We start from the raw sequence: 16,090 nt of genomic DNA, 5'->3' as shown, positions 1-16,090 counted from the left end.
ACACGTACCAATGAGAATTTAACTCCACGAGAAATTGAACAAAAAGCTGCAGAATCGGCCTATTTTTTGTGCCTATTTTGAAACGAAACAAAGAAATCGAGGAAGCGGGGATGGACTTACGCTTTCTCCCGCCCCGTCACTATCCTAATCCCCGCCTTGCCCCACCCCGCCCCGTCCACAATCCTTCTTTAGGGATGGCAATGGACCGAGGGAAAATGGGGCCCCGCCTCGTCCTGTTTGGACCGGAGATGGGGGACATGAAACCGGGATGGAGGCGGGGATGGAGGTCAATCACATGACATGTTTCCCGTGACATGTGTTCCTGTTGAGCCAGGATCAGGTGCCATCACATGGCACACTTCGAAATGTGCCGCGCTGCACCTGATGCCCTTCATCTTTGGCTGACAGTTCGATTGTGGGGCCCAAAAGCAGATGGAGGGCAGCCAGGTGCAGAGGCACACTCAAAGTGTGCCATGTGATGGCACTTGATCCTGTCAAGTTCCCGTTAAGGGTGCAAATTGATTGGATTCAGGACAGGCCAACCCAGATCTGAATCGAAATCCAAAATAGGAACGGTAGACCTGAATCTGATGAGGTAAGGTTGAACCTGGATCTGAGCCATATGTGGTAATGCTGGATCCAGTAAAATGAAAGCTATTTACATGTAAAAGATGCAAACAGGCCAGTTTTTTATCAGAATCCAAATTAGTTCCGGCATACAGTATTGATTAGAACATTTCTTAAAAAAACAAAAAACATTTATTGGAATATGTTCAAAATTAAAAAATAATCTGACTTACAGCTCCGAATCCGATTGCACATTCTTCAAGGATCTGAATCCGAAAATAATATGTTGGTCTCAGATCTGATATCTAACCGTGATGAACTCAGATCCCATGTTGGCCTCATGCTAAGCCCCCATGTTTGGATCTTAAACCTGTTTCTTATGAGTGAATCTCCATTCTGCATACCCTGACTCTTTATTTATGTGGAGGTTATGACATTCTTTCATTGTTTTCATGCACCCTATTAGGGCTGCAAAAGGTTCGGTTATGGTCGGATATCCGATCCAAGTTTGACATGCTATTTCCGGATATGGGTTCTTTAAGTAAAATCCAAATGTGCATTCAGACCAGATTCAAATCTGTTCAATCAGATTACTTTTCGATTATGGTTGCATTCGGATCAGCATTTTAAGTTAGATTTGGAGTTTATTTGAATCAAAATCTTATCCGATTGCAAATTTTACATGTAAACAGCTTGTTTTTGTTCTATTTTATCTGGATCCAGTATTACCACATGTATTTTGGATTTGGATTCAATCTTACTTTCTTGGATCTGATTCAGATCTACTGCTTACATTTTGGATTCAGATTCAGATCTGAAACGATCCAGCCCGATTCTGACAGGTTTGCACCCCCTACACCCTATTGCCTGTTAGGGCTTCTGCGTCTCCCTGTGTTGCATTACTTGGAGTTAATATCATTTCTCTAGTTTACCATCGAGCGTCGACATATCTATGTGCTCTCGATCTTTATTAAGTTTATATAGTATTATATAAATTATTATGTGCTTAATTAACTCAACCAGCACCAGTGGTCTAGTGGTAGAATAGTACCCTGCCACGGTACAGACCCGGGTTCGATTCCAGGCTGGTGCACACATCCTTTTAAATTTTTTTTTTTTGTTTATAAGTCTATTTAAAAAGGGCATTTCAATCTACTATTTTTGTCAGAGAGTGGATAGGCCCGAGAAAGAGAAAGGTTGTCCTATTGCTGGTGTACCTTCCGTATGACAGTAGTAACATTTTTATACTACATCCTTCATTTGAGAGTTCGATTGGTTTAAGCATGCTTGGTCATCCTCTGGCTTGGCCTAGTCAACTCAGACCGGGCATTTGGTGGGTCAAGATTGAAGGATAACTTGGCTTTTGACCAATGATGTCAGTATCGGCCGGAAGGCCTGAATCGGCCGATATGTGTTGCCAGAAAATCGATATGATACTGACCTGAATCAGCTATTTTCATAAAATGTAAAAATATCTTAAAATTGTATTTTTTAAATATTATTTTAATGACTTTAACATGCATGTGTCATGTTCTGATTGACTTTAACACGTGTCACATAACGAGGTGGTATCCCATGTGGTAAGCGGGGTCCTGTGTCAAACTGAAGGCCCAGGATCCAACCCCGCTGTCACGTGGGGCTGTTGTTGCTTTTGCATGGTTGCGGCACGTAAAGCTGGGTGGCCGTGTCCCCCCAACCTGGTGTTTTACCTTGCAGGGAGGCAGGGCCTGTTAGTAACACGTGTCACATACCGACGTGGTATCCCATGTGGGCCCCGCCCCGCCCCACTTCATCCCCGTTCGGACCCAGGCCCCGCCCCAGTCCATTGCCATCCCTAGCTGGTATTAAGAAGCATAGCATTCATCATTTCTACAAGTGTTCTGTTTTTCCTTTCTGCTACTCCATTTTGTTCAGGAGTTCTAGGTGCTGAAGTTTGATAGATAATGCCATTATCTCTACAAAATTTATCAAATTCTTCTCCTAAGTATTCACCTCCTCTATCTGTTCTTAAATGTACAATATTTGTTTTAAACCTATTTTGTACTTCAGCAAGATAAAGAAGAAATTTGGAAAATGCTTCAGATTTATGTTTCATCAAATAAACATAACAAAATTTTGAGTAATCATCTATAAAGGTAATGAAGTACCTATTGCCACCCCGACTTAAAACATTATCCATCGTACACACATCAGAATGCACTAATTCAAGCAATTTATAATTCTTTTCTACACTAGGAAACATGAGTCTAGTTAACTTAGTTTGAATGCATGTCTCACACTTATGTTTATGTTCTATTCTAACATGACAAAGAAGAAGACCAAAGTTATTCATATTATGAATGCAACGAGAATTTATATGTCCTAATCTTGAATGCCAAAGAAAATAAGAGTCAACCATATAAACTGAAGTAGTAGCTTCATTTATGCTCATCTTGAACATACCACTAGTGGCAAACCTTTTTCCTACAAAGATTTTCCCTTTGGTCACAGTTACAATCCCAGACTCAATAACAATCTTAAAACCATTTCGTGACAGGAGATCTGCAGAGATTAAATTTTTCCGAACTTCTGGAGCATAGTGGACATTCTCAAGTGTTAGGACTTTCCCGGAGGTGAACTTAATTTCCACACTTCCTTTTCCCAGCACTTTAGTTGAAGAAGAGTTTTCCATAAAGAGATTGCATCCCTCCCTCACTACTTCATACGACTTGAACAAGTTCCTGTCGTTTGCCACATGAACTGTGCTTCCAGTATCTAGGTACCAGTCCTTATTTGCAGCCACCATAAAGGTTTCAGAGATTACAGCAACAAGCCTCTCATCTGACTCATTTGGCTTAGGACCAGTCCTCTTCCGTTCTCTGCATTCTCTAGCAAAATGGCCAAACTTGCCACAAACATAGCAACTAATTTTCTTTTTATCAGTTGGTTTTTTCCCTTTCACAAAATTCTTTTTGATTTTCTGGGTTTTCATGATTTTTCCACCCTTGTTACTAACAAAATTCACTTTAGGATAACCTTCTTTAGGACTCGAATTCTTTTTGTCACGAAGACGAGTCTCTTCCTCAATTCGGATGTCCTTAAGAAGGCCATCTAAAGTGATTTTCTCATTTTTATGTTTTAGGTGATTCCTATATTCTTTCCAGGAATCTGGCAGCTTCTCAATGATGACAGCAACTTGGAAGTCATCATCAAGATACATACCTTCTCCTTTGATCTTATAGATCAGTATTTGCATCTCATGAATTTGAGCAAGTATCGACTTATCATCAACAATAGAAAAATTAACATACTGATCTACGATAAACCTTTTGTTACCAGCATCTTCTGCATTGTACTTGATCTTGAGAGCATTCCACAACTCTCTAGCCGACTCCAATGGTGAATACAGGTCAAATAGTGAATCGGCTAAAGTGTTCAGGATATGCCCTTTGCATCTGTAGTTGTCAGTATGTCACTTCTCTCGCTCTTTCTTCTGTCCTTCTGTCTTAACTTCTCCAGCAACGACAGTGGGACAGGACTTTTTGAGGACATAGTCGATATGCAGCTCGGACAGCAAGAAAGATACCTTTGATTGCCACCGCTTGAAGTTTGACCCATCAAATCGATCGAGTTTTTCAAGGTTACGGCTAAGCAGATTGATGGAGTTGGATGTCGAACCAGAGGCCATAATTGAAGTTCTAAAATTGTTATACCAACCTGGTGAAAATTGGATTTCAGAAAAGAGATTTCAAGCCTAGAGGCACGTTCTTAAGATCGCTATCTTTAGAACTTCAATCGCCCCACTCCGGAAATTCTGAAGATGCGAAAAAGGGTTTTGTTACGACTGAGTTCCCAGGATACAACTAGGCTTGAACCTCAAGAGAGTCACTGCTTCGTAAGAACAGATGACCTCTCCCACACATGAACTCTGCAAGCCAAACCGAGAAGAAAGAAAGGAGAAAACTGGAGAGTCAGAGATTCTGATGTGTTTCAAAAGACGAAATTAGAAGAATTTATAGACTTTTAGAGAGGCCAAAACGTTTTGCGATAAATAAGATTAATGGCCATAAATCTGACGGTTTGAAAATAGGACGAAAAGGTACCTGAACGGTCACCCACCTTTGAATGTTAATCAAAGGCCTCCAAAACCGTCCAACAGTCACAAAGCGCCTTAAACTCAATATAAATGATATTAAAACTTTTCAAACGACCAGATATGTCAAAACCAAAAAATCAAAACGGATATTTGCGCCTCATATGCACCTCGTACCGCTGCGAGCGTGCGAAGTGCAAAGTGCGCCATCAAAACGCCACATTGCGCCTCAAGCGCCCTTGCGCACGCACGCGCGTGCGTGTGTGTGCGCGAACGGTGCGTCCGTTGCTGCACGATGCGCAGCAACGTCCGCAATCCACCTAAAGAATCAAGGCTTACCAAAGTAAAGAATAGATAACAAACTCTCTATTTAAACCTCTTGAAAAACTTTTCTCTCTTAGATATGGGACTAAACTTTTTCAAAACTCTTTTGGTAGAAATCATTAATATTTTAAAACTTTCCTAACAGTTTGATCTGTAAATCGGGTTTGATTTAAGGCAGCTAGGACAAATTAGCATGATTTTTTGAAGATTTTAGGGTTGTTTAACCACCAGGATGAATTTTTGAAAGCAGGAAGAAAAATTTTAACCACACTGTCCACACAACTACCAAGCTGTCAGACTATCATTCAACTCTTGGTGACAGACAAAAATGTTTTGAGAGAACATGAATCAACTTGAATCATGTGGATTCAAGGTAAATCATTGTTGTGTCTGATCTAACTCCACTGATGATAAAAAAAACTCCACTGATGATAAAAATTTGACTTAGCTGAATAGGGTATGTTTTAAAAAATAAATACGAGTGTCGAATCAAACCTGAACCAAAATCACGAAGGATGCATGCCCGTGCTGCATTTCAAAGGCAATTGGCTAGACGACCTGACTTCCGAAAATGCTGCTATGATATCACTGTTAGGACCCGAACTTCCATGAAAGAACAATCTGGGCCCATGAAGGGTCAGGTCGGGTCGGCTTCGCCCATTACACCGACCAGCCTGTTGCCCACCCCTACCTGCAGGGATGGCCAATATGCATTCGGCTGCTTATTCAGACTGCAGACTCCTTAGCATAGCGTTCAAAAGCAAAGAGCTTAAATCCCAACGTAGCTTTGCTTAACACGTGTGCCAAATCCAATTGTTTGTTAATGCTACTAATCCACGTTGAGCGAAGCAGGTTATATGTTCCCCTCCTCCCGAACAGGGGAGTTAGCTACATCTCATGTTCGGGGGTCTCAAAGAGCACCACGTATGTAAGCATGTGCGTCTCGTATCCCCATGTTTATCAGCATTAATTAGCGTTGGAGTTTGATGTGATTGCAAAGACTTAAGTACCCTCTCCTCCATTGGTGCCAAAAAAAATGACGATTCTTGAAAAGGAGTGGTTGTAAAGACTTAAGTGCCCCGAAGATGATTATTTAAGACCCAGTCTCTGCACTGCAGGATTATCTGAGAAAGAAATCTCCCCTGGAGGAGGCCATGAACATCAACCCTCTCACTCTCTCTCTCTCCCTTCTATTTCTGCTTCTATGCACATCCAACAGAAGATCTTACATTGCTCCATCAAGCACCGACTGACCTGCACATTGACTGTTGTGGAGTCTGATTCAGAGTTTTTACCCTTACAGGAGGAGGGTTTGGGGGCTCATCCCAGCGTGTGTAGCATCATTCAACTAAATGAGTTGTAGATCCTGATTCGGAGTTTTTACCCTTACAGGAGAGGGGTCTGGGGGCTCCTCCCAACGTGGGTAGCATCATTCAACTTGAAGAGTTGTAGAGTCTGATTCAAAGTTTTTACCTTTACAGAAAAGGGGGTCTGAGGGCTCCTCCCAGCGTTGGTAGCATCATTCAACTTAAAGAGTTGTGGAGTCTGATTCAGAGTTTTTACCCTTACAGAAAGGAGGTCTTAGGGCTCCTCCCAGCGTGGGTAGCATCATTCAACTTGATGAGTTGTGGAGTCTGATTCAGAGTTTTTACCCTTATAGGATGAGGGTTTGGGGGCTCCTCCCAACGTGGATAGCATCGTTCAACTTGATTCGTTGTGGAGCCCGATTCAGAGTTTTTGCTCTTACAAGAGAAGGGTTTGGGGGCTCCTCCCAGCGTGGGTAGCATCGTTCAACTTGATTCGTTGTGGAGCCTGATTTAGAGTTTTTGCCCTTATAGGAGAGGGGTCCGGGGGCTCCCCCCGGCACGGGTCCCGGGTGTCGTGGTCAAAAAATGCACAGGGTGTCGTGGTGAGAAAGACATATGTTTGTTCTAAGCAAGGTTGGAAGAAATCAATGGAAAATCCAATAGGGAGCATGCCAGAATCAAGATGTGGATGTCAAGCGAGAATGGTGTTGTGCAACTCAAATAACACAAAATAATAAGGGTATGGTTTTTAGTTAAAATGGGGAATGAAATGACAATAGAAATTGCTTAAAATTTACAGAAATAAACTAGACTCAATAACGAAGACACCATTTTTTACGGATTTGGAACATGACCTCCGGTTAGAGAGATATAGCCTTGACAAGTTGGTCCTAATTCGGGTAGCGATTTACAGCGATTTGCTTACTGAATAACACTATAAATCGCTATAGCGATTTGCGGAAGACACTACAAATCGCTATAGTGAGATTCAAAAACACTATAAATAGCTATAGCGATTTGCAAAAGACACTACAAATTGCTATAGTGAGATCCAAAAACACTATAAATCGCTATAGCGTTTTGCGGAAGACACTACAAATCGCTGTTGAAAAGCTGGATAACACTATAAATCATTGTGGGGCTCGTTGGAGACCCGAAAATACTACAAATCGCTGTAGAAAAGCCCGATAACACTACAAATCGTTGTTGGAAGGCCCCAAAAAAATTTGGTCTGGAGGGCGCTGCCCCCCGAGCCCCCCGCCAGGGGCGGCCCCCCTTGGACCCCCGCTAGGGGGGAGCCCCCAAACCCCCCTCATGTAAGAGCAAAAAGTCTAAATTAGGCTCCACAACGAATCAAGTTGAACGATACTACCCACGCTGGGAGGAGCCCCTAAACCCTTCTCCTGTAAGGGCAAAAACTCTGAATCAGACTCCACAACTCTTCAAGTTGAACGATGCTACAGTCAGTGTGCATGTCAGTCGGTGTTTGATAGAGCAATGTAGGATCGTCTGTTGGATGTGCACAGAAGTAGAGAGAGAAGGGAGAGAGAGTGAGAGGGTTGATGTTCATGACCGTCTCCAGGGAGAACTCTTTGCCTCCCTTGATTTCTTCTCTAGAGAGAGAGAGAGGGTTTTACAGTGTTTTACGGAGAAAGAAGAAGAAGACTTTGAAGAGTCAACATCATCCTCGACTTTCTGGATGGAGGACATGTTTGTCCTTTTTTTGAACGGAGAAAGAAGAAGAAAACTTTGAAGAGTCAACATTATCCTCGACTTTCTGGATGGAGGACATGTTTGTCTTTTTTTTGAACTGTTTGTTTTTTCTTTTTTGAATGAAGGGCATTTTTGTCATTTTCTCAAACCATCACTTTATGAGAAGAATAGCAAGAAAGGGTACTTAAGTCTTTGCAACAACACCAGAGTCCGATGCAAAGTTATGTCAACATACACGGGAATACGAGCCCCATGTGCTTGTATACGTGGTGCTCATTCAAAGCCCCGAACATAGACGTGGGATTCAGTGAATCATCCGGGGGGAACATACACCACCCTCTCCACGTTGAGCCTCTAAAAATAATAGAATTGTCTTCTAAACCCGCTTTACTGGAGAGCCTCAAAAAAGGGCCCACCTTGGGCAGGGTTCTGGTCTGGGTTTTAGGCCCTAACCCATTAAATCCAGCCCATTTAGTCATGTCTTAGATGAATAAGGATGTGGATCAGCCTTCGCAACACCACATTCATTGGCCTGCCTGGAGTTCAAGACATTGAAGTCTCTTAAATCCTAATGCATTCCAAACTATTTTGATTATAACAATTAAATCTTGTAGTTAAATATAAACTGAAAGCTCTTAAATCGTGATGCATTCCAAACAATACTATGAGTATACTTTTAAGTCATTTGGAGAAGCTAGCCTAGGTGGGATCTGAGGAGCCCTTGGGCGATTTGGTCTGCTGCTCGGGTTGATTTCAGGTATGTCCTCATTTTTAATATATTGATAAGTGGGTTCTGCATAGGGATGGCAGTGGATCGGGGCGAGGTTGAGGGACAAGGTTTTCTCACCCTTACCCCCTCTCAAAAATCGAACCTCCATCCCTGATCCAAACTGGGCAAGGCGAGGCAAGGCAGGGATTGGGTTGGGGACAAGGCAGGGCGGAGAAAAGAGTAAGTTCATCTCTGCCTCCATCCTCGGTACAAACGGGGCGAGGTGGGGCAGGGCCCCATTTTTCACCCCGCCCCCCCCTCCCCCCAACACCCCCATTCACTGCCATCCCTTGTTCTGCAAGAGGAATATCAAAGTTCATTTAAGATAAATGCCTAACCTTTTAAGAAATTGCTCAGATGACAGCCTAAGTTCATAATCTTGAAGTAGTTTTCCTCACAAAAAAAAAAATCTTACAATAGTTGAAGAGTTTTTTTATTTTTTTGAAAACTACTGAAAAATTCTTATGTTCATACTGCGAAAGAAAAAAACAATGAAAAACATGTAAAAATACTCATAATCATTATATATAACAAATAGGTGTTGAAGGCCCCGTTTGGAAACTAGGAGCTAATGCATTTGGCAAAAACTTGGTCAAAATATCTTGTGGTGGTCGTTTGAAAACTGGTAGCTGGGATTGGTGTTTATGCATTTGGGATGGTGAGAGTAGGTCGTGCTCATACATGCGCGCTCTCTCTCCCTCTCTCCGAAGATTGTATAGTCCGATGAAGAAACGAAGAAAAGAGGGTTGGTCATTCCTCGAGACGGGAATGGTAGAATGGAAGAAAGAGAAGTTTTCCCCACTCAACTATTTTCCCTGGGTGGGGGCAGATCGCACCGCTCATTCAATGAGCAAACCTTCGATGTCCAATAGCAAGAAAACCCAATTCTGTTTGCAGAACGAGCAAAGCCCTCGGGGCAAAGCGAGTGCTTTAGGGTACGAGCAAAGCCTGTAGCAAAGCGAGGCGCCATGGATTATGAGAAAAAATGGTTGTTGTAGTGTGCGGCCGAAGAGTCAGCCGCCATTTACACTAAAGAATGGAGAGGTGGTAAGCGTAGTGACAAACCTTAAAAATGACAAAATCTCATTTTTCAAAAAGTTGTGAGAAATTGAATTTTTTTTTATAAATCTCACATTTTTTTGGCAAGATCTCGGCAATAAAAAATAAATTAAAAAATTAAAGAATCTTTTTTATAATAAAATATTAATAAAAATTATTTAAAAATAAAATACATGATTTTTCACAATAAATAGCCATTTAAAATGTAAATATCGTGCTTAAATCACCGTGTTTATGTTTTTTCATAAGTCTCATGATATTTTGAAAATTCCATTTTAAACTTTCAGGCAATTTCTCCCAATATTATTGTGAGATTTTCATAAATCTCATGATATTTGTCACTATGGTGGTAAGCTGCCAAATCCAGGATTTAGCAGTTTACATTTCGTCAAATGGCACTTCCTATCCCGCTATTAGTTTTCAAACAGAGCCTTAATTTTACAAGAATTTTCACAGTATGTGAATTTTTTATTATAAAAATCAAGGATTACCTAAAAATATTTTCAATGTTTATGATTGTCAAAACCAAGTAATTTACTAAAAATTATGTTTTCACATAATAATATATTAGATTACAAAAACCATTTTATGATGCATGATAAATTGCATATGTGAGCACTCTTTTCATGTAATCATGTTATAGGAATTAGAAATGCAAGTGATCATCTTACTTGGTGATCATCTTTAAGAAATGCAAGGATGAAACGGGCCTCGCTCCACCTCGCCTCGCCCCATTTGGATTGGGGATGGAAGACATGAAAGAGGGATGAACTTATGCTTTCTCTTGCCCGATCCCCGCCTTGCCCCGCTCTACCGGGTCCACTGCCATCCCTAAGTAAGACGGCGAAAAGGTAATATTTTTAAGAAATGCTCTAATCAATATTACATTCTTAGTTGCTGAAAAGGTAATATTTTTGTACTAACCCAATATAGGTTATCAATAACTGTAATTAATTTGCAAAAAGTTTGTTTTTTATTTATATAAATAAAATTTTAATGCTTTTTAAAAAAATTAAAATGTTAGGTGCATTTTTAATTATGTCAAAAAGTTGGGTGCTACTTTGAAGATTTCTTTTTTTATGAGATCACGATGGGACATTAAGCAGTATAGGGAATTTACTTGTCTTCCGCCACGAAAGGCTTGTTGTTTCACAAATAGTATTGCATTTAAGTACCCCAAGTTATCGATACCAGCTACCTGCTTTGATTTTATTGAATTATTGTTCAAGTGTCACTTATTAGGTATGGCAACTTGTCATCCTATGTCATGGGCTAGTCATGCATATATTATATACTTCAACAAGATTGGTATACTGGGGTGGAACCATGGCTGCTAAATGGGCAGTCAAGGTTCAATTCTCATGGACGTGCACAAGCCAATGCATAGCATAACGACTGTAGTTATGGCAGATTGAGCCAGTGTGACTAGGGATGGCAGTGGACCGGGTTGGGGGCGGTGGCAGTGGACCGGGTTGGGGGCAGGGGCGGACCTGTTTCAAAATCCAAACCTTCGTCCTCGCCTCCATCTTTGCATGTGGATGGATTTTAACCTCTATCCCTGTTTCATGTCCTCCATCCCCGGTTCAAACGGGGGCGAGGTGGGGCGGAGCCCCGTTTCTCTTTAATCTATAGTCATCCCTTAAAGGATTAGGGATGGAGCGGGGAGGGGTTAGGTGGAGATTGGGATGGGGGTGGGGCGGGAAAAAGAGTAAGTTCATCCCTGCCTCTATCTCTGCAGGGAGATAGATTTTAACCTTCATCTCTGTTTCATACCCAATTCATCTCGGGTCCAGACGAGGTGAGGTGGGGGCGGAGCCCCGTTGTCCCCCGATCTAGTGCCATCCCTAAGCGTGACCAGGTCTTCGGTGCAATTTCTTTGAGTTATAAAATAAAAAAATCCATATATTATATGAAATATTATATAAAAAATATGGTTTTATATGTATTAATAAAATTATATATTAAATATATTATAAAAAATATTATCTAATATATTAGTAAAATATAGATAGTATATATTTTAGCATCACCAGCCTGAGTCACCGAGTTGACCCGTGTTCACTGGGTTTTAAAACTATGTCTAGAGATTTGAGGTTCAATCAATTTGGTACAAAGTGAAACAGACATAAAACCCCCTGAAAAAGCGGTTGTTCGATGTTGTACATGACAAGTGAAAGGGGGGTGTTCGTTGTTATTGTCACCCGAGTGGCAGAGGGTTTGGGGGGAGAAGGTGCTGACCAATGTTGTCGGTATCGGTATCGGCCCTGAATGTTTGGCCACCGATTCAGCCGTATCTGCAGATAACGATACTCAACAGAATCGTCCTGCATCGATATAAAAATACTAAAAAAACTATTACTTATCAATCAGACACATGTTAAAACCATTAAAATAATTTTTAAAAATAGTTGTTGGTATTTTTTTTACATTTATTAAAAATTAGCCGATTCAGGCTTGTAGCGTATCGATTTTCTGCCGATACGATGATACTGATAACATTGGTGCGGACACCTTCGTTCCATGTTCGACTCCTACTGGGTCTGGGTGTGTGTGCCTTTAACTGGTGAGTTATTCAAGTGTCGGTGGGTGGGTGGGGGGGCCCATTGAGTGATCCATTTTTTTGTGAGGGTTCCTCATCATCATAAAGAAAAAAAAGGAAGGAAGGAAGGAAGGTCCCCGCTACTTTACTTGTCCAAGGAGGTAGCCCTTGATGCAACGAAGGATCGGATTCGTATCATCCAGACGCTTCCCACATTGGATAACGATTCGCTTCCCATATTGGATAACGATTGATCTTCCCCTCCCTCCAAATGGTCAGATAAGAATGTTAGGTGTGAGAGAGAAGCCAGGCAACATACAATAAATAAGAAGATGAGAAGTCTACATCATGGCTTAATTTATGTGTGCAACTAAGCATTTCTCTTAAATAATGTCAAGTAAAGATTAATCAATAAAATACATAGCATGATTGCTCTGCTCACCCGTAATCACCAATCCTTTATGCAAGGGCAGCTCATATGTTGGAGGTGTCAACGGGTCGGGTTTGGTTTGGATCCAGGTGAAACCAGACTTGAACCTGATTTTTGGGTATGGTATTGGGTTTAGATCCAAGTTTAATTGGGTCTACTGTAATAAAACCATACTCAGACCTGATAAAAACAATATGAACCAGACCCGGACCATATTCTTTTATCATTTTTAATTTAAAAACTGTGGGTCTTAATCAAAACTCGGATCGGATCCGGGTCTGGTATAAAATTTCACAAACTATACCATGTATTAATGACCTTCGGGTTCGGACCCGTGTCTTAATCAAGTCTTCTTATTTATCACCATACCCAGACCCTATAGGCATAGTGACAAAAGTTTTATAGGCAAAATCTCATTTTTCAAAAACTTGCAAGAAATTGAAATTTTTTCATAAATCTTGTGTTTTTTTTGGCAAAATCTCAGCAATAAAAAATAAATTAAAAATATAAAACATATTTTTTATAAGAAAATATTAATAAAGTTAATTTAAAAATAAAAATACATGGGTTTTCATGATAAATAGTCATTTAAAACATAAATATCATGTTTAAATCATGGTATTGATGTTTTTTTATAATTCTTGCGATATTTTGAAAATCTTGGGAGAAATTATCGTTTTAAACTTTCAGGCAATTTCTTGCGATACTATAGCAAGATTTTTATAAATCTAGCAATATTTATCGCTATGCTATAGAGTTTGGTTCGGGTCGGGTCCCCCGGTAAAACCGACGGGTTGACACCCGTAGTCATATGCAAAGTAGGAACAAATAGTTGGGTAACTTCTTGTTTCCACTCCATTAGAAAAAGATGAGAACATTTGATGGTAAGACAACTCATGCATTCATGATACATGATGAATTTTTACTCCTTTCTTTCTGCCTTTGGTTTGATAATCTACAGTGGGTCTAGTCCAGAAAAATTTAATTTGAAAATGAAATTTAGTAATCAAGTATGAAGATTAATTGATTAATTTATATCGTAGTCATGCAAATCTAAAGCTTAGGTCTTTTCTTTTTTCTTTTTTCTTTTTTCTTTTTCCTTTTTTTTTTTTGAGAGAGAGAAAAGAAGCAAATTCAAGCTAAGTATTAGGAATCTAGTTACTGATGTCAACTGGACCAATTAAAATTGATGGGCTTGTTAAACAGCCTTTTGGTGTCAATACTTTGTCTCTCCTTCAAAACAATGAAATCTAAACCATGGATGCGTGCAAAACCGGCAGTATTTTGTCCCCTCTAAAAAAAAATCTCAAACCCCAATTCTCCATAAGCCAACTCTCTCTTCCCACCCTCACTTAAAATTTTCAAGGCTGCAAGAGAGAAATCTCTCTCTCTCTCTCTCAAAATTCTCAGGCTATTATAGAGGGAAATCTCTCTCTCTCTCTCTCTCTAACAAAACACAAAATTACAGGGACTCTTGCCACCCTTGCTCTGCACAAAATTCTCAACACCCAACACCAAAAACCTCCCACACACCTCTCCCCACTACAAAAATTGGCAGCACCCAACACCTCCCAGTTTCTCAATGACAGGCAGGGTGCTGCTCACTGTACCAGTGATAGCCACCACCTATGTCCAACAGAAGCAACAGCACCCAGAAGCGCCCTCCCCACCACCTCTCCGCAACGGAACCAACAACGCCACCTCCCCCAATCCCCACAACCAGCCCACCCCGGGCTTCAATTCCTCCATGGGCGTCACCATCTTAGTCCTCCTGTCCGCCCTCGCCTTGATGGGATTCTTCTCCGTCTACGTCCGCCGCTTCTCCGAGGAGAATTCCGCCGACTCCGCTACCCGCCGTCGCAGGCGGGCCGGAGCCCGGCTGACCAGCGCCGCTCCCTCCTTGTCCCAGGGGCTCGATCCGGGCCTCGTCGGCTCGCTGCCTACCTTCCCTTACAAGAGGGCCTCGCCGAAGGACGAAACCCTCTGCGCGGTGTGCCTCAGCGAGTTCGAGCAAGGGGAGACAGCGAAGCTATTGCCCGTCTGCGGCCACTTGTTTCACGCCGACTGCATCGACGAGTGGCTATCCTCCCACACCTCCTGCCCTCTCTGCCGCGCCGCTCTAGTCCCTCCTTCCCCGCCTCCAAAGGAGCGGCAGGGGGAAGCGGAAGAGAGGAGCAGGGAGGCGGCAATCGCTCCGGTGGAGGCTGGTGAGTTGCCGGAAAATGGGATGATGAGAAGTTTTCCGGTGGCCGGAGACTTGGAGTCTGGGCTTTGGAGGTGCGGGAGCGGGTGTAGCTTGTCGCGTAGACTTGAGGTGGAGGAGGGACAGCCAAGAAGGAGCTGTAGTTTTTGAGACAGCTGAGTCCCCCTGTTTCTGTGGATTAATGCAGAGGATTTTTTTTTTTTTTTGAAGAAACAAAGGTTTTGTTTTCTTGTAAATACAATTCATAGGTTTTATCATTCAATTGCAGTGTTGTATATAAGGTTCGTTTTTGTTTTAGTTGCATTTAATTTGTTGGACTTCCATAGATTCTCAAGTTGCAGCATTTTGATGCTCATTCATAAGGATGTCAATGAATCGGACATTAGCCTATCTCCTACCGAATTCGATTCCGTTTAGTTGCATTTGGTCTGATTATAAGAGGATGTGAATATGGTTTTTGATGTTTTGCTTCCGAATCTGACAAATATTTGAATTTTGCTAATACCCAAATTAGTTTATATGTAAAAAAGCAGATCTTGTATGAGTTTTTCACCATCCCAATCTGTAAGGAAGGCAGTGGACCTGGGAAACGGGGCCTGCCCTGCCTCCCCCCATTTGAACCAGAGATGGAGGACATGAAACGGAGATGGAGGTTAAAATTAAAATCCGTGCAGGGATGGAGGCGGAGATGCACTTCCGCTTTCCCTCGCCCCGCCTTGCCCCGATCTTCATTAGTAAAATGCTAAAAATACTCTTTAGGGATGGCAGTGGATAGAAGGAAAACAGGGCATGCCCCGCCTCGCCCCGTTTGGACCGGGGATGAAGGTTAAAATTAAAACCCGTGTGGGGATGGAGTGCAAAATTTTAAGATGGGGCTGGGGTGAAGACCTTGTCCCTTGACCCGGGACACTGCCATCCCTACCAATATGTTTAGGCAACATCGGATTAGTCAAGTATGGCATTGGCTACATCTGATCTGAATATGAACCCTTTACATCCCCATTGTTAAGGGGTTAGCCAAGGTCAGTAAAGGTGCTTAATTGGAACCCAACTGGGTCATGAGTTGGGTCGACTGTATGACTTTGCATGGATTTGGTTGGCTGACTT

The 16,090-nt window shown here is 41.7% G+C and overlaps 1 protein-coding gene and 1 non-coding gene across 2 annotated transcripts; both read left to right on the top strand.

Moving 5' to 3' along the window:
- The first annotated feature begins 1,589 nt into the window (after nt 1–1,589).
- Nucleotides 1,590–1,660, top strand: TRNAG-GCC (transfer RNA glycine (anticodon GCC)). Its single transcript has one exon. It is a non-coding gene; the product is annotated as a tRNA-Gly (tRNA).
- A 12,535-nt stretch (nt 1,661–14,195) lies between these two features.
- On the top strand, nt 14,196–15,133 carry LOC149845644 (RING-H2 finger protein ATL57-like). Its single transcript, XM_089997690.1, has one exon. The coding sequence runs from the start codon at nt 14,363–14,365 to the stop codon at nt 15,131–15,133; it is 771 nt and encodes a 256-aa protein (XP_089853816.1). The 5' UTR covers nt 14,196–14,362.
- The last annotated feature ends 957 nt before the right edge of the window (nt 15,134–16,090 follow it).

The sequence above is a fragment of the Nuphar pumila genome, chromosome 2 (genome assembly GCF_984573655.1).
Source record: "Nuphar pumila chromosome 2, dmNupPumi1.hap1.1, whole genome shotgun sequence".
NCBI classification, from domain to species: Eukaryota; Viridiplantae; Streptophyta; class Magnoliopsida; order Nymphaeales; family Nymphaeaceae; genus Nuphar; species Nuphar pumila.
This window is presented reverse-complemented; position numbering and strand designations above follow the sequence as displayed.